At 32.9% G+C, this 27282-nt stretch overlaps 2 protein-coding genes across 2 annotated transcripts; one reads left to right on the top strand and one right to left on the bottom strand.

Annotated features, from left to right (window-relative positions):
* The first annotated feature begins 3415 nt into the window (after window positions 1–3415).
* LOC106417819 (indole-3-acetic acid-amido synthetase GH3.17) lies at window positions 3416–12259 on the top strand. Its single transcript, XM_013858561.3, has 4 exons — window positions 3416–5128; window positions 5235–5336; window positions 5635–6476; window positions 6726–12259. Exons 1-4 carry the CDS (start codon window positions 4833–4835, stop codon window positions 7313–7315), a joined length of 1830 nt encoding a protein of 609 aa, XP_013714015.1. The 5' UTR covers window positions 3416–4832; the 3' UTR covers window positions 7316–12259.
* An 11231-nt stretch (window positions 12260–23490) lies between these two features.
* Window positions 23491–25092, bottom strand: LOC106359378. The gene has a single exon (XM_013799092.1). The coding sequence runs from the start codon at window positions 25090–25092 to the stop codon at window positions 23491–23493; it is 1602 nt and encodes a 533-aa protein (XP_013654546.1).
* Between the last annotated feature and the right edge of the window lie 2190 nt (window positions 25093–27282).

The following is a 27282-nucleotide window of genomic DNA, read 5'->3' as shown; positions in this document are numbered from 1 at the left end:
CAGAGCTCTCGTCATTTCATAAACTCACCAACTCTTGTAATTCGTATACAAATTCCCAAGTAAATACAATGTCTAATCTTTAGTACGTCTTGGTAACATCTGTTAGTATTGTTACAGGCTAATACATATGGTTTGTGTTCATAAGTCTTAGAAAGAATACACATTACCTTGCGAAAGATGTTGGTGATATACTTCAGGTGTTCAGAAGTCTTAGAAAGAATACACATTAGCTTGCGAAAGATGTTGGTGATATACTTCAGCTGTGGTTCGCCATTCTCTTTTTTTTTTTTTGGACGACCGCCATTCTCTTCTTTAACTGTTGAAACCACCTTTTAAAAAAAACAACTCTAGGGCTTTTGGTCTCTTTAAATCAATGTTAGCGGTTATATCTTGACTAAACTCAAGTGAAGACTATTCATGAATTGGGTAATATGAAATCAAGAGTTCACTTTGATTTCAAGTTTGTTAATGGGACTGAAGTGGTCCTTTCTGCAAGTGATAATTTAGAGTCAAACCCACATTATTTAAAGATTATCATGCAAATGAAACATAGACGTAGGTTTTTCTTTTTAACAATACATAGGCGTAGACTTAAACTAGTGTCATCAGAAGATTGTCGATGGTGTTAAGTTTAGTAATCAACAAGGCAATTAATTTAAAACGTGTAAACAATTAGTTATAGACTTTGTACATGTTTCAAGATCACTGTGATTGATTCTCATATAATGTCAATTTTCCTATTTGCTTGGTTATACATGTTTATGGATTTCAGAGACGAATTGGGACACATAATCCTTTGCTCCTATAATATTATTTTCCTACTTTTTGTTTTTTTTTTCTTTTCATTTACATAACTTACATAAGATGGAAATTGAAAAACTATTTTGGGACAAAAATATGTAATTTTGTTTAACTTAATTTAATTTTTATCTAGGCATAACTCAAGATTTGAAGAAAACCACTCTAAACATAGCTAAGAGCAGGATATTTAGATGGTGTTTTACTTGACTTAAAAAAAAAAATTCAATTTATATGTCTTCAATTTCTCCTTGAATAAATTCTAACGAGTAGATTTTGTTTAGACCCAAGACTATTTTTGAACTCGGGGTAACTCATAATCAATAATCACAAGTCAAAACAAATTCGATGATATTCTTGTAACTGGATTTCATACTTAAATTTGATTCATTAAACTTCGACTGCTAAGTATATTTGTAAAAGCATATATCAATCTAATTTTCATTTTTGTTATTGCCCATTAGTCTGGAAATTTATTTAACTCATTTTTCTCTTCAGGTTTTGTCGCGTACCCGGAGTAATTAATTCACGTCGTCATGCCCGATTTGATATCAATTTAATTACGTTATCCCCAATTCCCCAGCCATGAGAAGTAGTTGTGTTGTGCGAATTGGTTTGAACTTTGAAGTAGTCTACCCAAAGAGCAATAACTGCAATGCTCGTAACTTTGACTTTTTTTGTCCTATTGCGGTTTTGATTGTTTTTTTGCCATGTTTAAATACATTATTATTATTATTGAGAAAAAAAATCATTATTGCTCTCTCACTTTCCAGCATATAAACTAAAGCTATACAAGTTTTTGACAGAAAGATATATTTCCTCTGTTTCAAAATATGTATATTTAAAATTTTCGCACTTATTAAAAAACATATAAGATTTTAGTACCAATACATTAATTTTTGTAACTAATTATTTCTTACAATTTTTAACCAATAGAACTTTAATAAACACATTATACTTTTTGAAGTTTACAATTAATTTATACATTGAAAATATAAAAATTTATGTTATTGAAACGAACTTTTTTTTTAAACATGGATCTTTTTGAAACGGAACGAGTATAAAATGTATAACAAGTATATTTAAAGCAAATATTATTTTTTGGTTTTAAAGAATTTTCTATTAGTGTCTTGAGTTTATTTTTACTTTCTAATCTAAGTATATATATCCTAATTTTTTTGTCTTAAATAAAATATTAACCTTTTGCTTACAAAATCATTGATTAATTTGCATTTGATAGATCTAACCTGCAGTGTACAAGATCATTGGATAAAATATAATCTACAACATCCAGGACCTTGTTATTCTTGGAATTTACAATTATTCTCCGAAAATTGATCAAAAACCAGCAACTACAACATTTCTTCACACTCTAGTTTTTTTTTGTAAATACATTCTCTAGTTTTTTTGGTCAACCAGTCTGGAGAATATAAACGTTAACTTCAGTTTGCAAGGAGGTTTGTCTTTTGTCATAACCGTACGTACTAAGTAAAATATTTCCACCAATAGTACTATATGTTAGAACTACGTATTGAAACCCAAGTCTTATTTTAACTACAGCTATTTAGCTCAGCTTTCGAACTGATGATATACCCTTTTTTTTTGGTATGACTGATGATATACTTTGTGCGTGTGTATAGATGACTTTCGCTACAGCCAACGTTTGATCCTTGAACTTCTACCGTTTCCAATGGAAGTGCTTAGAATCCCGTTGACGTATATCCGAATAAATACCTTTCCTGTTAACAAATTCGTTTTACCGGAACAACGAATCCGGTAAAGGTTTATGTATGAAAGTCTTTTATAAAAAGAAAAAATATCTGTTTCAAAAGTAGTTTATGGTGGTTTCACGAATTGGACGACGACATAATATTCAAAAGGACAAGTTCAAAAAAAAAAAAATTCAAAAGGTTTGCGAAACTACCACTTTTCATATAAACTAAAAAGAACAAAAAAACTACTAATTTCAAAGTAGCGATTCATATCCTATGAGTTCCCCTAAATTGACATGATAAAAGAAAAAGGTGTTACGTTTCAGGAATATTATTAGAAAAACAAAGAATAAATAAATATTTAACAAAAAAAAGAGAGTTTTAATCAACAAAAACATCAAGAGTTTTCTCATTTTGCCAACAATTTCAAGAGTTTTATTACTTCAGGAAAATAAAATAGTAAGGTTAACAAATATTTAATAGCTGATGGTTCGCTCTAATATCTTGGTCATTTTCTGCATCTCTCCAAAACTTTGTGGACGATCTATATATTTGTGGAAAGAAATATTCCAACTTTAACTAGTGTCGCTCTTTCATATGTGTACACCTCTATAGATCAAAGTATTTTAAGTGAAATTTACAAAAAAAAAACTGTAATGTGATGAACACAACCAACATGATTATTTATAAATTCCATGAATTTCTAACTTAAAATAATTGAAAATGAATAAATTACCTCATCTATATACATATATTTCTCAACATTCATCAAATTTTCAATTTAGCAATTTCTTAACTCCCCCCTCGAATAAATGTGTAAGTCATATATCGTAAAGACCATGCTGTGAATTAAAGATCCACGATGTATTCTTTTGAGAGAACAATAAAAAAATTATCATAATGAAACTTTTGAAAACATATAACTTAATATGTTAGCAAAAAACATATAAGTATATAAGTTAATAAATAATTGATCTACACTAGCACAAAATGGCTGTTAATGGTTGATACTTGATACACATTATAAAAAGTAAAACCCGTTGCCAGTAGATAACATCAATTCATAAAATTAAATGAGAAGTGGTAGAGTATATGCTATACATTGTAGATTTAATAAAGAAAGCAATATAAAAGAAAGCCTAAATCAAAGGAATTGACGGAACATGCCTAAATGTATGACATAGCGTATTTGAATGAAATTTGTTCAAGAGAAATTTATCATCTTCTCCAACATTTCCCAAGCATATTCTTTCTGTTCACATCTGTTTCCTCGTCACCATAACACGTATTCATTAACTTAATCCATGGCTTCCATGTTATTTATATTTGTCTTAATTGAATTAGGTTGATGCATGTTATTTTATGCTGTAATTTTCATCATAAATTGTTAAGTAGTCAATTGATCAATTTATAATTTATGTCTATAAACGTAACGATCTCTCATATGCACTTGGATCTGCATCACCAAGATGATAAATTTATCATATAGTATATCCAAGAGATTTAACATCCTTCTCTCTCTTAATCTTGATTGCAATAAGTCAAACTTGAGATTAGTTTAATTACAATGTGGAGTCCAATTATCGCACATAAAGAGGTCTCCTAATTAATTTATGAGCATATATATGCATATGAAATTTAAAGAAAGAGTTGTGTAATTCATAGCAATGCATGTTATTGCATGCTCCTACGTGTTAAAAATAACTTGTAAGTGAATTGTTAAACAAAATTCATAGCCATACTTAAGAATAATCTGTTTACTGAAGCTTATATATATGCATGTGAGTTTATAAAGGGATCAACAAGTTCCTAAATAAAATCTAAGAGCCAATAATAGCATTAGTTGAGTTTAGTAAAGACTAAGTGAGTATATCTTTTGGCAGACATATGCAAATCTTGTGAATATCGTTGGATTAATAATATTCAACGGATCATAAAGAAAGAGCTTGATTGGTGGACTAAACAACATATAAACAAATGTGATAATAGTAAAAAACATACAAAATAATAGGAAAGCCTGCACAGGTAATATTGACCAACAGCTTCATTCTAACTAGACAAGCCCATGTGTGTTGTAGGACCGCCAAATATATTTTCCAATAAAACTTTCATCATGTCCTAATTTATTATATAACCATTTCCTCTTCCTTCTCCTCATATCACTAAACCAACCTTCAAGAACAGAGAAGAAGCGATTTCCATCAATAACAAAAAATAAATATATAAAAACTCTTTCTTCATTTTTTTTCTTTGAACTCTCATTGCAACACAAACATAAGATTTGTTTGTGTCTGCTTTCAGAAAAAAAAAAAGAAAGAAAGAATGATACCAAGTTACGACCCAAATGATACCGAAGCTGGTCTCAAGCTTCTAGAGGATCTAACCACAAATGCAGAAGTAATTCAAGAACAAGTTCTCCACCAAATACTCTCTCAAAACTGTGAAACTCAATATCTCCAAGCATTTCTTGATGGAGAATCCGACAAGAATCAACAAAGTTTCAAGAACAAAGTGCCTGTTGTAAATTACGATGACATAAAGCCTTTCATTCAACGAATCGCAGATGGAGAATCCTCTGACATCGTCTCCTCTCAACCCATCACAGAGCTCCTCACTAGGTGGATATTATTAATATGTATATATATATTCAAATTCGACCATATATTACAAATAAATATTTTCGTTACATTTTGTATATTTTTTTTGGCTATATATTGGATGCAGCTCGGGGACTTCTGCGGGAAAGCCGAAGTTGATGCCTTCCACAGCTGAGGAACTTGAACGGAAGACAATTTTCTACAGCATGCTTGTGCCTGTCATGAACAAGTAATAAATGAAGTTACTATTATTTTATCTTTTTGGCGTCAAAAGGAAAGACTGAGTATTTATATGTCAATTTACATAATTTGTTTTTTTAGAAAATACATCATACGAAAGTAAAAACTTTTATGATATCGTATATTTTTTTTTCAAAACATCATTTTAATCTGGCTTAACTATAGTAAATAATCCACCTTTTCACTAACCCGAGGAAAAATAATCATTTTTATCTTCTTTAGTCACGCTAATGAAACAGTAACGGTAAACACTTTGTTAATGTATTTTGTTACATATATAATTGCAGATATGTGAATGGGCTAGATGAAGGTAAAGGAATGTATCTTCTATTCATAAAACCAGAGATCAAGACTCCTTCAGGTCTAATGGCTCGTCCTGTGTTGACTAGTTACTACAAAAGTCAACATTTCAGAAACAGACCATTCAACAAGTACAACGTCTACACTAGCCCTGACCAGACGATTCTTTGTCAAGACAGCAAACAGAGCATGTACTGTCAGCTTCTCTGCGGCTTGGTCCAACGATCTCATGTCCTAAGAGTTGGAGCTGTCTTTGCCTCTGCCTTTCTTCGAGCGGTCAAGTTCTTGGAAGATCATTACAAGGAGCTTTGCGCCGACATTAGAACCGGTACAGTAACTAGCTGGATCACTGAACCAGCATGCAGAGACTCGGTTTTGTCGGTCCTTCAAGGACCTAATCAAGAACTGGCTGATGAAATTGAGTCAGAGTGTGCTGAGAAGTCGTGGGAGGGAATCTTGAGGAGGCTATGGCCTAAGGCTAAGTATGTTGAGGTGATTGTGACGGGTTCAATGGCTCAATACATTCCAACACTCGAGTTTTATAGCGGTGGTTTACCGTTGGTTTCAACCATGTATGCTTCCTCTGAGTGTTACTTTGGTATCAACCTTAACCCGTTGTGTGATCCTTCGGATGTTTCGTATACGCTTCTTCCTAACATGGCCTATTTCGAGTTCTTGCCCGTCGATGACAAATCTCACGAAGAGATTCACTTTGCATCGCATTCTAACACCGATGATGATGATGATGCTCTCAAGGAAGATCTTATTGTCGATCTTGTTAATGTTGAAGTTGGCCGATACTACGAGATTGTCATTACTACATTCACAGGTTAGTTTCTCTACACGACATAATCTCAGTACATTATTCTCCTAATATTTTGAAAAAATTTAGGGTATAAATATTTTAGGTTAATCTTTTTTTTTTTTTTGATAATTAGAGAGCCATACTATTATGTAAGATATTTTTAAAAAATTAAGGGACAAGCGGATGTTTTATCTAACAGTGGTCCTGAAATTTTTGGTCTAATATTAGAAAGCTTGTTACACAAGTAACCTAATGGGTCTGTTTTCTTGATAGGTTTATACAGATACAGAGTAGGAGATATTCTTAAAGTGACCGGTTTCCATAACAAAGCGCCTCAGTTCCGTTTTGTGCAGAGAAGAAACGTTGTATTAAGCATCGATACCGACAAAACTAGCGAGGGAGATCTACTAAACGCGGTGACACAAGCTAAACTCAACCATCTTCAAAAACCTTCATGCCCCTTGCTCACGGAGTACACTAGCTATGCGGATACGTCCTCGATCCCAGGGCATTACGTTCTCTTCTGGGAGCTAAAGCCACGTCATAACAACGAGCCACCAGAGCTAGAGAACAAGACAATGGAGTTATGTTGCTCTGAGGTTGAGGATTATTTGGATTACGTATACAGGAGATGCAGGAACAAAGATAAATCGATAGGGCCATTGGAGATAAGGGTTGTGAGTTTGGGGACTTTTGATTTGTTGATGGATTTTTGTGTCTCGCAAGGATCTTCAGTGAATCAGTACAAGACTCCAAGATGTGTTAAACCTGGAGGAGCTCTTGAGATTCTTGATTCCAGAGTTATTGGGAGGTTCTTCAGTCAAAGAGTTCCTCAATGGCAACCACTTGGTTTAGATTCGTAGCTTTTTTTTCAATTTTACTTACTTTTTCATATACAACTAAAGTCTTGATTTAAAGATTTTAAGTAAGATCCTCATTTATTAAGTTGCTAATTGATGTTTGTTTATTAAATGTTGTTGCTCTTTTGTCTCTTTTGTAACAAACTTTTAGTAAAGTCCTCTCATTTTGTGAATGGTGTATACTTGTTGTTTCTCTTTTCTATTATTTTATTATCCCTCCCTCTCTCTTTTTGTTTAATGAAGTTTTTAAAATAAAATTTTGTTTAATGAAGTTTTTAAAATAAAAATATGTGTATTGATTTATAAGAATATACTACAGTACTTTTTTTCGTACCAAACCCTTTACATAAAGTCTCATCTTTGGGGAGAAAGGATTCTCATTTTTTTTTTCTTCATCAATCTTTCATAAATTTATGATTACAAGTCGACAACATAGTCATTAGACCTAGAAAAACTATATGTGATTGTGCTATAAAATGTTTGATGTTACAAGACAGTTTGTTTAGATTACAAAGATAATAAATAAAAATGAAAAATCTGGACAATGTAAAATAAATTAACAATAGTCGTCACAGAAATTCACATTCCACTGAACGTAAATGAACAACATATAAAAATGAAATAGTATTTTAAATTAAAGATAAAACTTTCGTAATTCTCTTTAGCAATATTTTTACTTGGGTATATATAAAGATGAAATCATAATCCGGAGAGACTGGATAGAGAGGTGTAGAGTGACGTATGGATGCACATGAAGATGGTGATGGTTTAATTTGCCAGCCAACACACAGCTACATCATTGAGATCCACATTTCTTTCTTACATATATTTTTTGTTCACAATCTCAACTCTCTCTCGTCAACGGTTTTACCTTCTTTTGCCCTTTCTAAATCTTGAAAATAAGTTATATAAAGCATCATTGGTACTTGTACAGATAATACGTTTTGAAGTTGAATAAAACAGCAAAAAAAAAGAATTTTGTTAAAATAAACAACTGACCCACGTTGATTTGTTCGGAATAGTGGTTATACTAGTTTTATATGTAAGAAGACTTCATGACTAAAATTCTTTCATGTTGACATTTAACAATATTCGGGTACGTTTTTAGCACACAGTAGGCTAAACGTTATTAGTAAACCATGTGCTTCAATGTAAACTGCAGAAGAATATTCTAACAACAATAAAAGATGTATCGTCTTATAAAATCAGTATCACATAAAGTATATAATATGAAAGACAAATTCTTTATTCGAACAATTCACAATCATTAGTCTATTATTTTCAAATTATAATATTTCAGTGAAATAATTAAATATGCAAACTATATGACTACTTGGTAGGACTACTAGTTTAATATATTAAATTCCAAATTCCAATGGCTGATTGAATGTTGCTGCCGAATATATTATGTATTGCCGGAGAACTTAAGAGCTTTAATTTTTTTTTCATTTTAGATGAAACACAACATTTCAAATTTACAGATGAAACATAAAATTTGCGTAAAAAAGATTTGCCAAAAAAGCTGAGTTTAAAATACAACAATCGGTCTTGTTCATGATAGATTATGTATAATAAGTATGATTAGGGCAATGAGTGAGAGGAGATCCAAGGAATAAGAGTCGTGTCAACTGTCAAGTCACACAAGGAGTAGAAATAGTCTTCTTTTTTCTTTTGATCAAACGGAGTAAAAATAGTCTACACGTCGCCGTATAGGTACAAAAGGTTGTTTGTAAACCAGTATTCTTCTTTTCAAGATGCGCTGGAATACTTGGCCACGGCCGAGGACACGTTTATCACATGTGATATTAAAGAGGATTGTTTCACCCTCGTTCCACTACAACATTTTGAGTTTAACAATTTTACTATAAGTTTTGACCAAAAAAAAAAAAAAATTTTACTATAAGAAAAAAACATTAACAATTTTACTAATAACCTTGTACCTATTCGGTGAGATGTAGAATTTTGTAAAATTATGTGGCCTGAGACAGCTCCCACAATCAAATCCCACTAGTTGATATTGGCGTATTCATCACAATCGGCGTTTAACAGATTGCTTATTCAACGCCGATTTCATATGTATGTCAAATAATATACAAGTTTGGTTTTTCTTTATCGAATATGTATGTCAAACAGAACTTAAAGCTCTTCTGCATGTAGCCATTTCGTCGTTGAGATAGCCAATATAACACCAAAACTAACACATAAACACCACATCACTAGTTATTCATCTAATATATACTTTATACAAAATAATAGTAAAAGCTCTTAACAATGTCTTTAGTAAAAGCTCTTAACAATGGTCTAAAAGAGAAATAACATACAAATTTAATCTAATTATAATATATAAATTTGAACTGGATCAGTTACTTTAACTAAAAACTAAACATGTGATCTGTATCCAATTTTTGTTTGTACTATCCGTATACATATACAGGTTTTTGAAACCGATAATATGGCTTAGAGAACAACCTATCATTCCAAGATTCATCATAAGAATCGAAATGATGAATGTATTAAAAGAATGGTTAATATCGGATGTGAGTAACCTACATGGCTTGTATCTAACGGATGTGTTCTGGTGAGCAAATGGGTAAAAGAGACAGATGAACGACCCAAAGTTTTAAAGCAAAAGAAAAAAGGGAACACACTTTACTGTTCACTTAAGAGAACACGATGAGTTTCCTCGCAACTGTCCTGTCATGTTGCTTTCCGTATCGTATCGCCTTCCAGCAAAAAACACTGTCGTTTTCCTCTAGCTACCAACACAGACCCTTCCAACCCCCATCTAATCGTGCTTGTTAACTACTGTATGTTTTCCATGTAAGTCTGAAAATATAGGGAAATTTGAGCCAATAACCAAAAAAAAAACTATATTTCACAAATTAACCATATCAATCCTTCTCTCCTATTTTCTCTTCCTATCTCTCTCTACCCTCTTACTACAAATCTAATATTTTTCCCAATATATTCATTCATCAAATTAACCCAAATATATATACATGTATTGTCAACTTAATGGGCTGATTCAAAATAATGCATGCATATATAAATCTATCCACAATAGTTTCGATTAGACACAAAGAAAGTAAAACTAGTTTGTGAGATAGCAACCTTATACAGCTTGTACTCCTAGTCTCCTAACGAGACCTAGACGTTGTGCATCTACAGTTGTCTATTCCAAAATTAGTTCATCAATGTTTACATCCACATTCGTAAGTCGTTTATAGAAAGAAAAAAACAAACATCTATAGAAACGAACATTATGGAACACTTATTTTTAGTAGACAATAAATTAGGTATATGTCACACCACATACCAAGGTTTACTAGGTTTGGGTATAGCTCTATTAGATTTCATTTCATACAAAATTTAGTTAGAGAAGCTAATGTATATGAGGTTGTCTGGTTGTTAATAGTGGTTGTTATATGAATGTATATGCAAAAGAAAATAAAATGTTAACAATTATGCTATCTCTGCTCTATCACAAAGATTAAAATATTGGAAATTTGTTTCAGAATGATATAATTTTTTTTCTGTGAAGCTTTGTATATTTGATAATAATAAATTTTAAATTTAAAAAAAAATGAATTTATTGAATTATTAATAATAAAAAATTATAAACCTCAGTGTTATCTTATCGTTTGAAGAAGCAAAGAAAGAAAAAAGTTTTTTTTTTTTGAACAGAGTGTGTGGTCAATGTAAATAAAGAGGTTAGAAGAAGGCCACGAGTACAAGAGGGAACAAAGGTAAATAAGGAATTAAAACGTTAGGGGGAGACTTCAGAAAAGAAGAGACAAAAACAAAGAGAGACCCACAAAAAGAAAGACACGATTAGAGAGGTGCAGCATTTGACACAACTCCTTCTTTTCTCGTCCGCACGCAATTTGGGTCTCGTCCTCATATTTTTGTGGTGGGCTCTCTCTTTTAAACACTTGCTCCCTCCCACAGTTTTGGTCTGATTCGCTTCATCTATCTCTCTCCTTTTTTAAAGAAAACAAATCCAAAATCGATAAGACTTTATATAATATAGAGTCATTACTGGTCTTCGTTTATTTCACTCTGGTTAATTTGTTTGTGAAAGTAGAAAAGGTCGTAGTATCGTATGCGTTGTACATAGCTGTATAATAGTCACATTTTGTCAGACTTAGGAATGTACACACTTTGGTCCAACTTAGACATGATGCATTTTGGGATAATTTCTAGTCATTATTCCGAATAAATGCAAAAACGCTTAGAAGATTACGACAGAAAGTAACAAGACTGTGTGAGAGAGAGTGTGTGTGACCACATTATAGTAGTCTTGAGTGTGGACCATACTAGTTTAACACCCCACTCGTGTGTCCTGTCTTTCAATTGCTTGTCTCGATTCAGTTTCAACGACAAAACCTTTGTTTCCTTCCCTAATTTCACGCTATATGTATAGGCTATAGCTAAACTTAACATCTCTTTCTTTCGCATTTTCTTTTCTCTAATCAGGAAAACCGCAAAAACAGGGCAATCATTGTAGGCCATCATCAAAGTGCATTAATACATGTCTGATCTATCAAAGTAAGAGACCTAGTTTTACCCAAAAAATGTAAGAGACCTATATTCATTTTATTGCAGAATCTTGCGGCTTAATTAAGATAACTCTCGGCCTTGGTCCTCTTCCTCCAAAGCATGGCCATCTAACTAAAGCAGTGAAAATGCAACTCACAAGTAAGGATATGTCGGCTGAAAGCCCATGAATGGAGAATCTGATGCAGTTCTAGACTGATGGCCAGGTTGGACCATGTTATGGTTTGTAAAATCAGGATAGGACTCTGTTTCTATGATTTTTTAATTGAAAAGATAGCTAGATCAGTTGGATGATACATGTGAAATGTGTTTCTTATAAATTATTGAGAATTTCTCAAATGATACTCTCTCCATTTTTTTGTTTAGTTAATTGGTGAGAGACTTTATGACAAATTTAGCAAAAAAAAAAAAGAGAGACTTTATGAGAAAATACATTTCGTTCTTTGTAATTTTAGAGAAAGCCACAGGCCGATGAGTGTCCGGGCGACAGGAACCATACTACATCCTCAAAATCAAGGCTAAAGAAGGACCGGACTAATCAGGGCCGGATCAAAAATTAGTGGGTCAGGTTGGCCGGCCCATTACAATAGAACCATGGGCAGATTAACAATATCTCAACAACGAAAGAACCAAGGGCTTATCTTAGTTGCTGAATCAAGGCCGAATAAAGAGTTCGATTGTGTTAGAAACATCACTACAACAACTTCATTATTTCAAATGTAAAGCTTTGTACATTCTAAAAACAAATCTAAAATTTAAATTTGAAAATTTTTGAACAATAAAACCTCAAATATAAAGTTTTCACTGTTCAAAATTTTATGTATGAGATTTTTACTTTTTTTTTCAAGTCCTTACACTTATATTTTACAAATAATTTTAAAATTTCATGTTATTTCAATCTTTACAATTTTTTATCTCATAAAATAATAAATAAATTTTATAATTTTACTATCATATATAAAGTTAAAATATTAAAATAATACTAACATTTATGTAAATTTGATTTATTTTTTTCAAAATCTCTAAACATAATTCTTATAAATTTGGTTTAACAGAAGAAATTCACTGATGTTAGTAAATTCTTTATATGATTTTTTCGTGTTCAAATTGAATAATTTAATAGAGAAGATTATAAATGATATTTTAGTATAGATTTATATTTTTATAAAATAGTATGCTTTTAACTAATTTTATTCAATAGTAAATACTAAAGTGTTAAAGTATAAATTTTTTAAGGTTGTTTACCAAAAAAAAATGAATTTTTTACAGGAATAGTATAAAACTTTGTTTCGGAAAAAAAACGCCATCAAACCTTAAATCTGAAGTTGAACCGTAAAATAAATTATTTTTGGAGATGGTCTTAGGATTATCAGATTTTCAAAGCATTTTTTTACTGTCAATATTCATGTTCGATAAAGATGCACAAATTGTTTTCATTTTTTTTTCTTTTTTGTAAAAGGGCTTATACTGTTTTCATGTTCATGTTAAAAATCTGGTTTCATGTTCATGGCTCTTCCGGAAGATGAGAAGAAGGCTGTAGTTACAAAACTCGAGCAAGAAAGTTCTGGTTAAGATTGAACGATTACAGACTGTTTTAAGTACGTGAAGAACATGTAAGTATCAATGATGTACCCGTAGGTTATATATATAAACCAATGAGGAGAGACGCTGGCATAAACAGTTTATACATCTTTTTTTTTCTATCTCTCATCTTCTGGAAGAGCCCGAGCCATGAACATGGAAACAGATTTATCCCCAATATCATCCTTCACAAGCCAACAAACCAGACCACATGATTAGTGATGTAACATTATGATACTTGAAGGAGATTAGCAAAGACCTCTTTTTAAAGCTTGTATTTTTTTTTTAACACATCTTTTTAAAGCTTGTATATTAGAATTTTTAGTGAATAACAGTTGTACCTTTATAGGCTGAGTGAATTGTCTTCCAGAAAATACTACAAAGAATGCCATCCATGTTCCTAGAAACACCAGTTTCGCCTCATCATTCATCAGACCAATCTGCAAATTCATCACTCATTACTTAGCCTCATTATCAAGATTCAAGGATGTGATACTAATGTACAGGAAGATATTGTACCAAATGCCTGAGAAGTATTGAGGGTATGATGAACGTAAGAAGGCCAGCTTCTAGCTTACCATAACAGAGCCCTGCAGACAAAAAAAAATGAAGAAAATTAGTATGGCTACAAATATGAAACCTGATTATTTCACTTAACCATGAATTCTCTGGTAAAAAGGCTGCAGAAGAAGCAGCTACAAAGGAAGCAGCAGCAGTTACTAGTCCTGATCTGTTCAAAATAACCTAACGAGAATGAGACTTAACTTCAAATTCTATCTTTTCACCAAGAACAACATAAATCTAATCAAAACTCTATCTTACCTGAGTTACATGAACAGATTTGTCTTAAAGGATTCAAATTGCATGTTATAATCATCCAATATCTTAACTTTTGAGAAATCCAAGAAATGAAATTTTAAGTATAAGGAGCTGTTCGTTTCATCATCTATCATCTCCATCCAAATGATTCATTTACATGCTACCCAAATGATGCATCCAGATAATATTGGCATTGTTCATTTTTTCTTCCAGTTGGATCATCTAGATGAATCATCTAAATAGACTTATGTTAGTTTCTTTATCTCTATTTCCATTTAGATGAGTTTAGAAAATAAATTACTAATATATCTTTGTTTTGATTTAATCATATTTTATTTTTTGTTTCACTATATTAGTTTTTATTAATTATTTAAAATATAATTATTTAAAAATATATTTTTGGTGGGAAATATAATTTTACGGTTTTAGCAAAAAATACGTATTCACAACTTAATTCCAGAAATAAGAATTAGCGATTTTAGAAGAAAAAAAAGTTATTTTGTGGTGTTGTTGGAAAAATGAATTTTGTAGTTTTGGCAAGAAAATGTGGTTTTGTGGTTTTAGCGTGAAAACATGCTTTGTAGTTTTTTACACGACAACATGTTTTGTGGTTTTAATGGGATAAATACATTTTTGCGATTTTGACGGGAAAGTGCGGTTTTAGCGAGAAAATGTGTCTTTGTAGTTTTAACGAAAAAAAAACAGTTTCGCGATTTTGGCGGGAAAATGCGTTTTTATGGTTTTAGGTGGAAAATGTTGTTTTGTGATTTTGGCCGGAAAATGCATTTTTGGTTCTGACGAAAAATGCATTATGTGATAGGAAAATGTGTTTTTGTGGTTTTGTCATTTTTCGTGAGCGTCAAAAAAATAATATTAAATTTAGATTTGTAATTTGTAAATTATATCATAAGTATAATAGACATTATACCATAAGTATAATAGACATTATACCATTTTGACTGAATTATCTCCTTCCAAATGGTTCAATTTGGTTTAGTTGGCTGATTTTAAAAATTAAGTCTAAATTTATGATGCTCATTCAGATAAGCAATTCAGATGACTTGTAACTTGAAGTTTAAACAAACAACAATCCTATTTTCATCTAGATAAATCGTATGGATTGTGAAACGAACATTGACCTTGAGTAGAACTCGTATGAAAGAGACGTACCTCTTTCGGATCGGACTGCTCACGCAAACACCTTTCTAAACTGTTCCGTCGACAGAACCTCCTTGAGAGCTGTCGCTTACTGCCCTGATACAAAGCCAACGATGATTTGTTGAGGTTAGCCGGCGGTGAGATGAGTGTCATCAATAACATAACTCACGTCTGTCGCAATCAGAGGTCTCAAACAATGCGGCATTCAATCATTACTAGCTGGAATGCTTCAGATCTGTCTTTGTTTGTCTATCATCACAAGACATCTAAAAATGCCCAATATGAAAAATTTAATTATTTTCTACCCTTGATTAATATACGTTAATTGTATGTTAGAATTTAACCTGATATATAACATTGATTTTATCATAAATATTTAAAATATATAATTTACATTTAGCGTTATATATTGTGTAATTATATAATCTTATTGTTTATGACAAAAACAATAATCTTATTGTTTAAGTTTTTTATTCGACATTGTTAATATATAGTGATTAGTTTTATACAATTATTTTATTATTAAGAATAGATGTTAAAGGTTAGGTATATATTATTATACTTTGTATATAATCATTTTAGATAATCATAGTAGACTAAAAGTTTGACATAGGTTAATAATTTTATTTTGTTAAAAATTCACATAGTTTACTAATTTTAGCTAAAGTTAACACTGAATGCTAAGTATTATTTAAATAAAAATGTTTTTCAAAATAAAATAGGTTAATTTATTAATTCAGTAAAATTTTGTCATATTTAACTGGTATAGTATTTGTATTTTAATATAATATAGAATATAACTAAAAGTTAGAAAAACATCATGTCACTGTTTTTATAAGAAATATTTAATTAATAATACTTTATAAAATATTATATTACGAATTAGCAAATTAATTAATGCTTTGTTTTGTAAAAATATATTTAAAACTTATAGTAAGCTTTTGTTAGATTTTTTCTTAACAAATTTTATTATAACTGAATTAAATTTTATTTTTATATTTAAATCAATTTATTATTAATATCCTTATTGATCATTAAGTTTTTTTAGAAATGTTATATATTTGATTAGTTAGTTAAAATAATATAACATGTCATAATAATTAATTAATTAAATGATCTTAGTATGATATGTCAATAGCATAACCAAGGGAGGACGGCACAGTGGTCTTGAGGGAGCTTTGGCCCCAATACGGGTCCGGATTCGAATTTCGCTGGCCATCGTCGATTAAAATAGGGTGAAAAAGACGGCTCTCCAGGATGCCTTCTGTGGAAGTGTACTTAGGCGCTAGTCGGGTTCTCTCCGGGGTCATCGGATTATCTGGATTACAAAAAAAAATGTCAATAGCAGATAAAATAGCTAGTCTATTTTAATAGAATAGATATTTTTTTTATCAAATTCAAAAATGTTAAAATGATTCAAAAATAGAGAAAAACTTTTAAAATAATTTAATTTCTGTATAAATAATAAATAAATTAGTCATATTAAGTTTACTCTATAACTTTTTTGAATCTAACATATAAAACACAAAAAAATAAATATCCAAATTTTATATATCTACCTTTAAAAAAGTGAAAGATGAGAATAATGAAATGAAAAACCTGCAAAAAGAAGATAAAATAGTAGAAAAAACATGAGAAAAAATGTGAAATTAATAGAAAGTTTGATATCATCAAGTTAAAGAGATTAGAGAGAGGTTTTAGAGTTTTAGAGTGAGAAACATTACATTTTTGTTGCAGCCACTTGAATGATTAATTTGTTTTTGTTTCGGCAGACTTTTCTAACATAAAATGCACTAGAATACTTCCAAAAAAACTTCTAAACCTTATATTTACTATTCATCCTAAAAGAAGTCTTTTAATACATCATATGTTTTTTTAAAACAATACATCATATTAAGTCTTTTTATAAGGTTTTCTTAACCCGAAAATCAAATAACTAACTAAATAGCAATAATTATTTCACTAAACATAAGATCAACTTATAAAGTGTTTAATATATACAAAATTAAACATATATATGTCAAATTTAATTTTCTTAAAAAAATAAGATTCTAAAGTCTAACCCTAAAATACAAACAATACAACAACATATGCTATCCAACCCTAAACAAAAGACAATTATGAGTTACAACATATTTTCACCTTGCTATATTGAAAACAATTTAATTTTATTATATATAAATTACATTATTTAGAAATGTTTATAATTATAAGATTTTGATTTATTTTCCATAAAAATATTTTTATAAATTTTAAAATTATTTTAAGATTAAATACCTAAGAAGAATTATCTTCTCATAGAAGATTTCACTAACCCGAGAAGACTTCGTAGGTTATAATTGTAAAAGTGATTAAATGTTTTTGTTTGGTCATAAAGAGATGTTTGTAATTTTACTCTCTTTTTGGGTAATAGTTTATTGAACTTAGGGTACATTTTTGCATTTTAAGTTAAATTTTTGGTCATTTTTGGCAACTCCTCCAGTTAAATATCACTTTTCAAAATCTTTTTCAATTAATAACACTACAACATTTGAATTTAGTTTATAGTGATTATTGTTTAGGGTTTAATTTTATGGGCAAGGTTGCATTTATAAAAATCTATAAATGATTCTTAAACTTTATAAATGATTTATGAGGATTACTTTAGTTTTTTTATCGCAAATTTAAAATATTTATGAAAATGTCTATCCTTTAAAGATAAATTTGAAAAGTGTTATCAAACTTGTGATAAAATTAGAATTTTTTTTTATTAAATATCAATATATATAGATATTGCTAACTTTCAAAAAAATCTTTCAAAAAATTAAAAAAAACTCACAATCAAAAATCAAATATTTTTTAATAAAAATGTTTCTTTAATTTTAGTAACAAGAATTTAAAATTCATCTAATATTTTAGATGAAAAATAGTTGCATAATTTTTTCAAAGTCAAAATGAAAATATTCAAAATTTTACAAAAGATAAAATAATAGATGATAAAAAAAATTTGAAATTCAACACGAAAAAAAAAAATTGTGTTGAAAAAAATTTAAAGCGATGTAATATTTTAAAATATTAAGGGAAAATCAAAAGCAATGTAATATTTTAAAATATTAAGGGAGAATTCTTATTTTACCATAAATTTTATAGCACTTTTCAAATTTAAATGAAAATTAATTCTCCTAAATCATTTATAAATATTTAATAATTATTATCAAAGTTTATAAAACTAACTTAAATACTAAACTCTAAACAATAATAACTAAACTAAAATGTTAGGAAATTTCTAATTGAAAGCATTTTTAAAAGTGGTAATCAATTTGTGGTATTTCAAACAATTTCTATAAATGAATTATTTATTTAGCATAAGTTTGATATCGCTTTTCAAATTTTCTTTTAAATAAATTTACATAAATATCCTTATATTATGATAGAAAGACTAAATTAGTCATTCTAAATAGAAGTTTTTAATTTCTCCTAACTAATAAATCAAATCTGAAATATGTTGCGTCCTAAACTCGTCAAAATCCCAGACAGATGGTCATATATTTTCTTCTTTCTAAAGAAATTACTAGTTTGAATAAAGTGGATTCAACCTTTTGATAACCATATTTGAGTGCTTTAATTAATGAATAAATTTTATATAACTCGCTATATGTAACTTCACAAAACTTTTACGGTAAACTGTTTAAAATATATTTTTTGCTAAAGGGTTTTTATAGACTGTTTAAACTATTGTACGTGTATAACGTTCATGATTTAAAATATATTAGAAATAATTTTCGTTGAGATTGATTACTTCCCAATAAATACAAGCATGTGTACAGTGGTTGTTACTCACATGTACTCACATGCTTTTTTTTTTGGTGAGAATATGGGAGGATCACTCCCAATTTTTATTAAAAAAGAAAAATTAAACTTCAGTCAACAATTCGAATTTGTCGTGGCCGTGGAGGTCCAACAACATCTTCATGCAATAAAGCAACAAGATCAAGCGGGGCAAATTCAAAACTATGAAAACCAAAAGGAAGAGAGAAAGCAAGGTTAGCTAGACCATCAGCTACACGATTTGCTTCTCGAAACACATGCACGATCCGGACCAGCCAGTCCCTTGTCAAGAAGCCATGGCACAGACGTACCAGGAAGGACAGCGGATGGGTGTCCCCAATCCCTGTCGTGAGAAACTCCACCACCATCTTCGAATCTACTTCTACCTCCAGCCTCCGAACCCCTCTATCCCAAGCAACCACTAAGCCATAGTACACACCCCAAAGTTCCGCCACCGGTGCCGTGCATCTTCCTATGTTTAGTGCGAAACCTCCATACCACTCCCCTTCACCATTCCGTATTACTCCACCTGCAGCAGCCGGTCCTGGATTCCCTTGGGAGGCTCCATCTGTATTCAGCTTCATCCACCCAATCCTCGGCAGCGTCCATCCTACCAATACTTCACCCATATTCCTCTCACTCGAATGTGTGTTCTCTACTTCATACGCCAATATTACCTCTTTGGCTAGCTCCCGGAGAAATTTTACTCTATCTCTCCACAACCTTGTGTCACCAAACACATTCCCACACCTCCACTTCCACCCCCACCACACAGTCAACGCAAAGATCGTAGCCCACGGGATGCCCCCATCTACACTCTTATCATCCAAGTTTTTATATAACCATTCGAACAACTGCATTGAGAAAAACGCATCCCTTCTCCTCATCGGCACAAATCTCTCCCATATGCCTTTCACCGCAGGGCAATCCCGGAGCACGTGCATTATAGTTTCTATCCCTCCTCTGCAGACTTGACACATATCAGTTCCACTTAAGTGTCGTCTATGTCGCTCAGTATTCGTCATAATTGCTTGGTTTCCTACTAGCCAGAGAAACATACGAACTCTCTCAGATGCTACCACTCTCCACATGCATCGAAAGAAAGATCCCATATACTGCCTTGGTGTCTCATCGCTTGTTAACATTGCATATGCAGACTTTACAGTGAACTTTCCGTTTGGTGTGTGGCCCCATGACAGACGATCCTTTGCTCTAGTGACCGTATCCACCACAACTGCCATAAGCTCCAGTCTCTTCTCCTCTGTAACAAAAGGGACAACTCTGCTAAAATCCCAACCTCCACCTTCCCACCACATATCTCGGACAGTTATATTCTCATAACCCTCTGGCAGTTCAGCGATCACTTCCATCATAAGTGGCTTATCGGATATCCATCTATCCGTCCAGAACCTTATGTTCCTCCCATCACCAACAATCCATCGATTGCCTACAGTTACCACCTCTCTTATGCCCATTGCAACGCTATTCCACGTCGAAGATCCAGACTTTCTCCCTCGCATCCAAGACCTGTCATGTATATCACCTACAGCATATTTGCTGCGTAACACACGAGCCCATAGGCTCTCATTATCCTGCATCAATCGCCATCCCACCTTCGCTATGAGAGCCTTATTCATATCTCTCGAAACTCTGATTCCCAAACCGCCATCAACCTTCGGTCTGCAAATCTTTTCCCAGGAGATTAGATGTTGTCCACCTCCCCACACAAAACTTCTCGCTAAGGCATCCAGCTTCTCCAGAGTGCACACTGGCAAACTTATTGTACTCATCGAGTGAACTGGGATTGAGGATAATACCGACTTTGTCAACGTTACTCTTCCTGCGAGACTCAAAGTTTGTTTCTTCCATCCTGATAGCCTCGATGCCACTTTCTCCAGTACCTCCCCAAAGGTCTCCTTATTGATTCTCTTCTGTAAAATTGGCATCCCCAAGTATTTACCCAGATCTCTTGTCGCTGCAATGCCACTCTCCCTGCTTATCCTCTCTCCCCGTTGCCTGGAAACATTCTTAGAGAAGAAGATTTTCGATTTCTGGAGACTTACTTTCTGACCTGACGCCTTGCAGAATTTTTCCAACACTTTCCTTATCACTCTAATCTGTGTCACTGATGCCTCCGCAAACAAGATTAAGTCATCAGCAAAACAAATATGAGATAACTGTGGACCTCCTCTCGACAATCTTATCGGTTTCCAACGTTTATCTTCCACAGCTTTCTCAATCAACTGGCATAACCTCTCCATACACAGCACAAACAAGTACGGAGACAAAGGATCTCCTTGTCGCAGACCTCTCGATGGTTTAAAGGGCTCTGTTTTCTCTCCATTCCACAATATACACATTGACGGACCAGCAACACATTCCATGATCCTCACAACCCAACTATCAGACAGGCCTGCCGCTCTTAATGTATCTTCAAGAAAGTCCCATCTCAATCGATCATAAGCTTTCTCCAAGTCAAGTTTCAACAGCATCCAACCCTTACGTCCCTGTTTTTTCTTCATCGAGTGAACAGCTTCCTGTACTACCACAATGTTATCTGCGCTTAATCTCCCCGGAATGAAGCTCGACTGCGCAGGACCAATTAGCTTGCTCATAATTCCCTTCAATCTCCCTACCATGGCTTTGGTGATAACTTTGAATAATACATTACAAAGACTTATCGGACGAAACTGAGTAATCAACTCCGGTTTCATTACTTTCGGAATTAAGACCACTAGGGCATCATTCGTATTCTCCGGTAGCGTCCCTGTTTCAAAGAAGCGAAGAACAAATTTCGTCACAGAGGAACCTACTATCTCCCAGCTCCTTTGGTAAAAAACGGGTTGGAACCCATCTGGACCAGGCGCTTTGAAACTTCCCATGTCTCTTACTGCTTTCTCTACTTCTTCCGCTGAAAACGGTTTATTAAGAATGTTGTAATCATGTCCTGTGAGCCTGACAAACATCCTCTCCTCTAGCAATGGTGTGTCTATGTCCACATCCTCTAACGAGTATAGTTTCTTGAAATAGTCAACTGCTAGCTTCTCCAGCTCTTGTGCATTTGATACCCATATAATATCATCCTTTTTCAGCATCTCAACTCTATTCCTCGTCCTTCTAATAATTGTGGACGTGTGAAAGAACTTGGTATTTCTATCACCATGCACCCACCACTTTTCCCGTGATTTTTGGAACCACAACACTTCTTCTTGCTCAAGAACTGTCTCCAATTCCTTTAGTAATACTCCCTCCTGAGCTAGTATGTCCTCCGAGTGTTCATGTTCTAGTCTGTCCTGTATCTCCTTAATCTCCCTCACTAGCGTTTCCTTTTTTCTTTGGATGTTACCAAAGACTTCTTTATTCCACTTCCTGAGTTTTACTTCCAGTCTCTTCAAAGCTTCTCTCGTATCGATATCTCTGTCCCATGACGCTGACAAAAGATCACGAAACTCGTCATGCTGTAACCATGCAGCTTCAAACCGAAAAGGACGGCGACACGGGTTCCCCTTTATCTCCGGCGTGAGCTGAAGGTACAATGGAGCATGATCCGATGCTAAAAAAGGTAAGTGCATCACCCTTGCCTCCTGCCATCGAAGCCGAGCTTGCGCACAGCATAACACTCTATCAAGCCTCTTTGCTACAAATGTACTCTCCGTCTTTCCTCTCCTCCACGTGAACTGGTTTCCATGAAAACCCATATCAATAAGTAACCTATCATTTATCCAGTCCCCAAACCTTAAAGAATCCTCGGACAATCTCCCATTTCCACCACTCCTCTCGTCTAGCCTTACAATTGTGTTGAAGTCTCCTCCAATAAAGACAGGACCCACCAAATTTTGTAAAACTTCTTCCAATGCAGCCCACAGACCACTTCGACGACTCGGTGTAGGAGCTGCATACACCACGATTAGATTAATCACCTCTTCCCCATTCCTTATTCTAGCGTGAATGAACTGATCCGACGACTTAATCACCTCGACGTCTCCTATCCCTTCCCTCCAAAGCAACCACAAACCTCCACTCTGACCACAAGCATCTACCCGAAATGAGTTCCCGAATCCCAATCCTCGACAAATACGGCTCGCCGCTTCTCCACCAGCATGGGTTTCGAAAACAGCAAGCATATCTGTCTTGAATTTTTTCACCAAATAACGGACTGACCTTCGAAATTGGGGTTTATTTGCCCCCCGGCAATTCCAGAGAATGCACTTCATCAGATCTTTATAATCTATACGTAGAATCACCGGGGCGACATGTTATGCCACCGCTACTACCGGACCGTCTCCCCTCTGGTCCACAATAGTCTTCTCGCCCTCCACCTTCGAGGTGTCTGTCTCTTCCAATTGCTCATGATATTGCCTCTGCTCACACATATCATTAGAATTTTCCTCATTACTATCGGACTTCCCGTCTCCGACGAAGGCACCACCAAGACGCCCAATATTCTTTTCCTCTACTCGCAGTCTCTTCCCTCTCACAGACAGACCACTTTCACCGCTAATTGGACCAAAGACCAAACCCCGCATAGGTCCAACATTCTTCTGTTTAGTCTTTAGTACATTTGGGCCTCTCGTGTTCCTTATCTTCTTCTCCATATGGCCCAAACGGGCTGATTGGTTATTCTCTTTGTTTCCGTTGTTACCAAAAGAAAACTCCTTCTCCATTGTTTTCTTCAACTCTCCGGCCCTTACGTTAGTATTATTCTCATTCTCTTTATTCTCTTCCCTCCTCTCACTTTCCTCCACTTGATCCTCCACTTCTCCCTCCACATGCAAACCTCCAAATCTATTTGATACTCTTATCTCCTCCGGTACACTTTGTTTCTGCACTCCTCGTGTCTGACTACCCGAGGAATTCTTGCTTCCCACCACCTCACTACCTTCATTACTCCTAAGTAGAGCTTTTTGCCCTTGTCGTATCTGTCTTACTGGGGTAAACTCTGCCTCCATTCCCACAACTTCATTCGTCTTTTGTGGCATGGTCACTTGGGGGATCACGTTGGTGGGGGCTTCCACCAATACTTTGCGTGGACATGTGTAGGCCAAGTGTCCGTACATGCCACATGACGAGCAGATGGTAGAGATTCCTTCATACGATACACAGTATCTCTCCCCATTTATCATCACTGTGCCTTTCAGTGGCTTGTTAAGATTTACCTCCACACATATTCTTGCGAACTTAGCCCTTTCAACTTTTAATGTGGTCAAGTCTACCTTGATTGGTCTCCCTAGTCCCTTTGCAATCCCCATCAAGATCGTCTTGTGGTAGAAATTCACTGGAAGATGTGCCAACCGAACCCAAACTGGTGTAGTTACAATCTCATCTCTCAAAGGATCAAAGTCTGGGGACCATGCTTGTACCATAAGGTAGCTTCCATATGCCCTCCATGGACCTCCGGATAGCGCATTCATGTACTCTTCCTCCAACTCAAAACGTACCATGAAAAAGTTTCTCGGGAGATCCATCACGTGCATTGATCCCGCCGGTTTCCACATCTCTCTCAATCTTTTTGATATGTTCAGTAGTGGAACACTCCGTCCCAAAACCTTCACAATCATACATCTTTTCCACAGGCTATTCATAGCAGTCAAGACATCCTTTCCAATTGTTATTACCGGCTCACCATCTTCACCATCTGGAAATTCCAGTGTTAGGTTCGATTCTACAAAAGACTCATCCACGATTTCCTCCGGTACAGGCATCCCCCCTCCGTTACTTCCCACAACTTTCCTCACCCACGATCCTGGAGCATCCGGCGGATCTCCAGGGGGCCTCCCCTGTTCTCCAATGTCCTCCATGTTCGCATCCTGAGTTGCATCGCCCAAAACCCTAAAATCGCCATGAGCCCTAGCCGCCATCATCTTTTTGCACCACATGTACTCACATGCTGGAATCAAGTGATACAATGTTAAATAATTGCATTAAGTCATTTCTTTCACATTTTGTTGATACTAATAGTTTATTACTCCAAATTATTTGAATGCAAAGCAACCTTAAATACTGCATGTATTAAGGAAACATATGAATTATGTTACATGGAATTAGGATCGAAATCTGATACGTGGAAACAGAAATATTAGAAAAACGCAACAATGAGAACTTAAAAATATTTAGAAATTAGAAACGTATATATATATATAATAAACACCAAAATTAATATATAAAATACTGTAAACATTAATATCATGTACATAATTCTATAGTGTAACTCACAAAATTTGTATAATTACATAGAACAATATAATAATATATGTAAATCATGTATTTATTTATATTGCTTTGAAACTGACAAATAAAGCACAAAAATTACTCAATTAATGTACAACAATTGAATAATACAAACGACATGAAACAAAACGAATAAGTGAAAAAACATAATACATTTACATCATTATTTAGAGACGAGCAATGCACCTCCAACAGCCATTCCATGTAAAATAGCTTATGAAATGGTCTCTTCTATTATTTAGCCAAAATATCTTAATGACTACAATCATGTATTAATTAAAGAAAAAAACATATACATGTGTTGTCGACACTTAATATTAGCTATTCAGTTTTCTGTTTTGTTTCTGTTTGTTCTTTGGTTCTAGAGGTTTAATATCTGTTCGAATATTTAGAAAATTTAGTTTGAGTAACAAGTTGGAAATCAAATAATATTCTACGTAATTTTGGATCCCATTTGGTTCGGTTTCAATTTTTAGGTTAACTCCAATTAAAAAATAAGAAAACTCAGGATTTTTAAATTACATATCAGATTTTTTCGGATTTTTCGATTAAAATTTAGATTATTCAAATAATTTAAATTTTGGATAAAATGTATTCTGGTAATTCAGTTTTAGGGTATTTTCTTTTATAAATATTATTTTAAATGATTTGCTTATTTTAAAATTAAATATAGTTTAAATTTATAAGCATATAAACTATATTATAAAATTTGGATATTCGGTTCTCAGTTCAGTTTTGGTTTTTCGGTTCTAGAGATGTAAAATCCTTCGTGCAACTAATTTGATCAAAACCTGAACCGGATTTTTTGGCTCGGTTCGTTGGTTCCAGATAAATGTGAGCAGACCTAATTAAAATAATTGAAACTTTATTTTACATCACAAACTAATTAACATGCTTCATAAACATCCATGCATAACTTGATACTTACTTAACATACAACTCAATGAATAGTTGACTGAATCATTATACCCTTTCATTACGCTAATTAAATCGGTGTGTGAAAGAGAAAATTAATTGGTAAGACCGTGACAAGTGTTTTTTAATTAGTGATTAACATTTGTATCTCATCCAATTAAAATTAACTATAGTAAACAATTTTATGTTTATATATCAATTCATTATTTTTACTTTATAAATAGAAGTTTGATTCATTTCATTTAACTACAAAAACATCATTTAACTATAATTATTTTTAGTTATTCTCTAAAACTTTTATTTATATCTTTAAAAATCTTTCTTTTTTGTGAAATGGATCCTAACAATTATCTTTTCAGTATCCAAAAAATACAGCTAATTACCTTTTCCCCTATTCAAATCTCAACAGTTACATATTTCAAAATTAATATTTCAATCAACTCCAAAGTAAAATTTACCAAATTTCTGTATACCATCATTCCTTGGAAACTACCGTCCAGTATTGTATTTAAAATAGTCAAGAATATATAATAAAACAACTAAATCTTATTTAAAATATGTAATTTTAATTAATTAAATTTCAGTTGAAAATTACTAATAACATGTAGTTATTAAATAAAAATATAAAATAAAAATTGTGGAATAAAGTGTTAAATTTTATCTAATAAAACTATTTTTCAAAACTAAAATTTAAATGAGTATTGAATTGTTAAGTGAAAAAAAAGGATATTAATTATTAAATAAATTAACCAATGTAGATCGTTTAAAGAGATTAGCTGATGATTGGAGTGCTTCGTAACTTTAGCAACCTCCACTCGAGGCTTTCTTGATCCAAGATATTGGTTATAAAAGGACCAACCTTAACATGAAATTGAGCGACACTTCTAATATTGCGAGGGAGAAGA

Source organism: Brassica napus, chromosome A9, assembly GCF_020379485.1.
Source record: "Brassica napus cultivar Da-Ae chromosome A9, Da-Ae, whole genome shotgun sequence".
NCBI classification, from domain to species: Eukaryota; Viridiplantae; Streptophyta; class Magnoliopsida; order Brassicales; family Brassicaceae; genus Brassica; species Brassica napus.
Note: the sequence above shows the minus strand (reverse complement) of the source record. Positions and strands in the feature narration are given on the sequence as shown.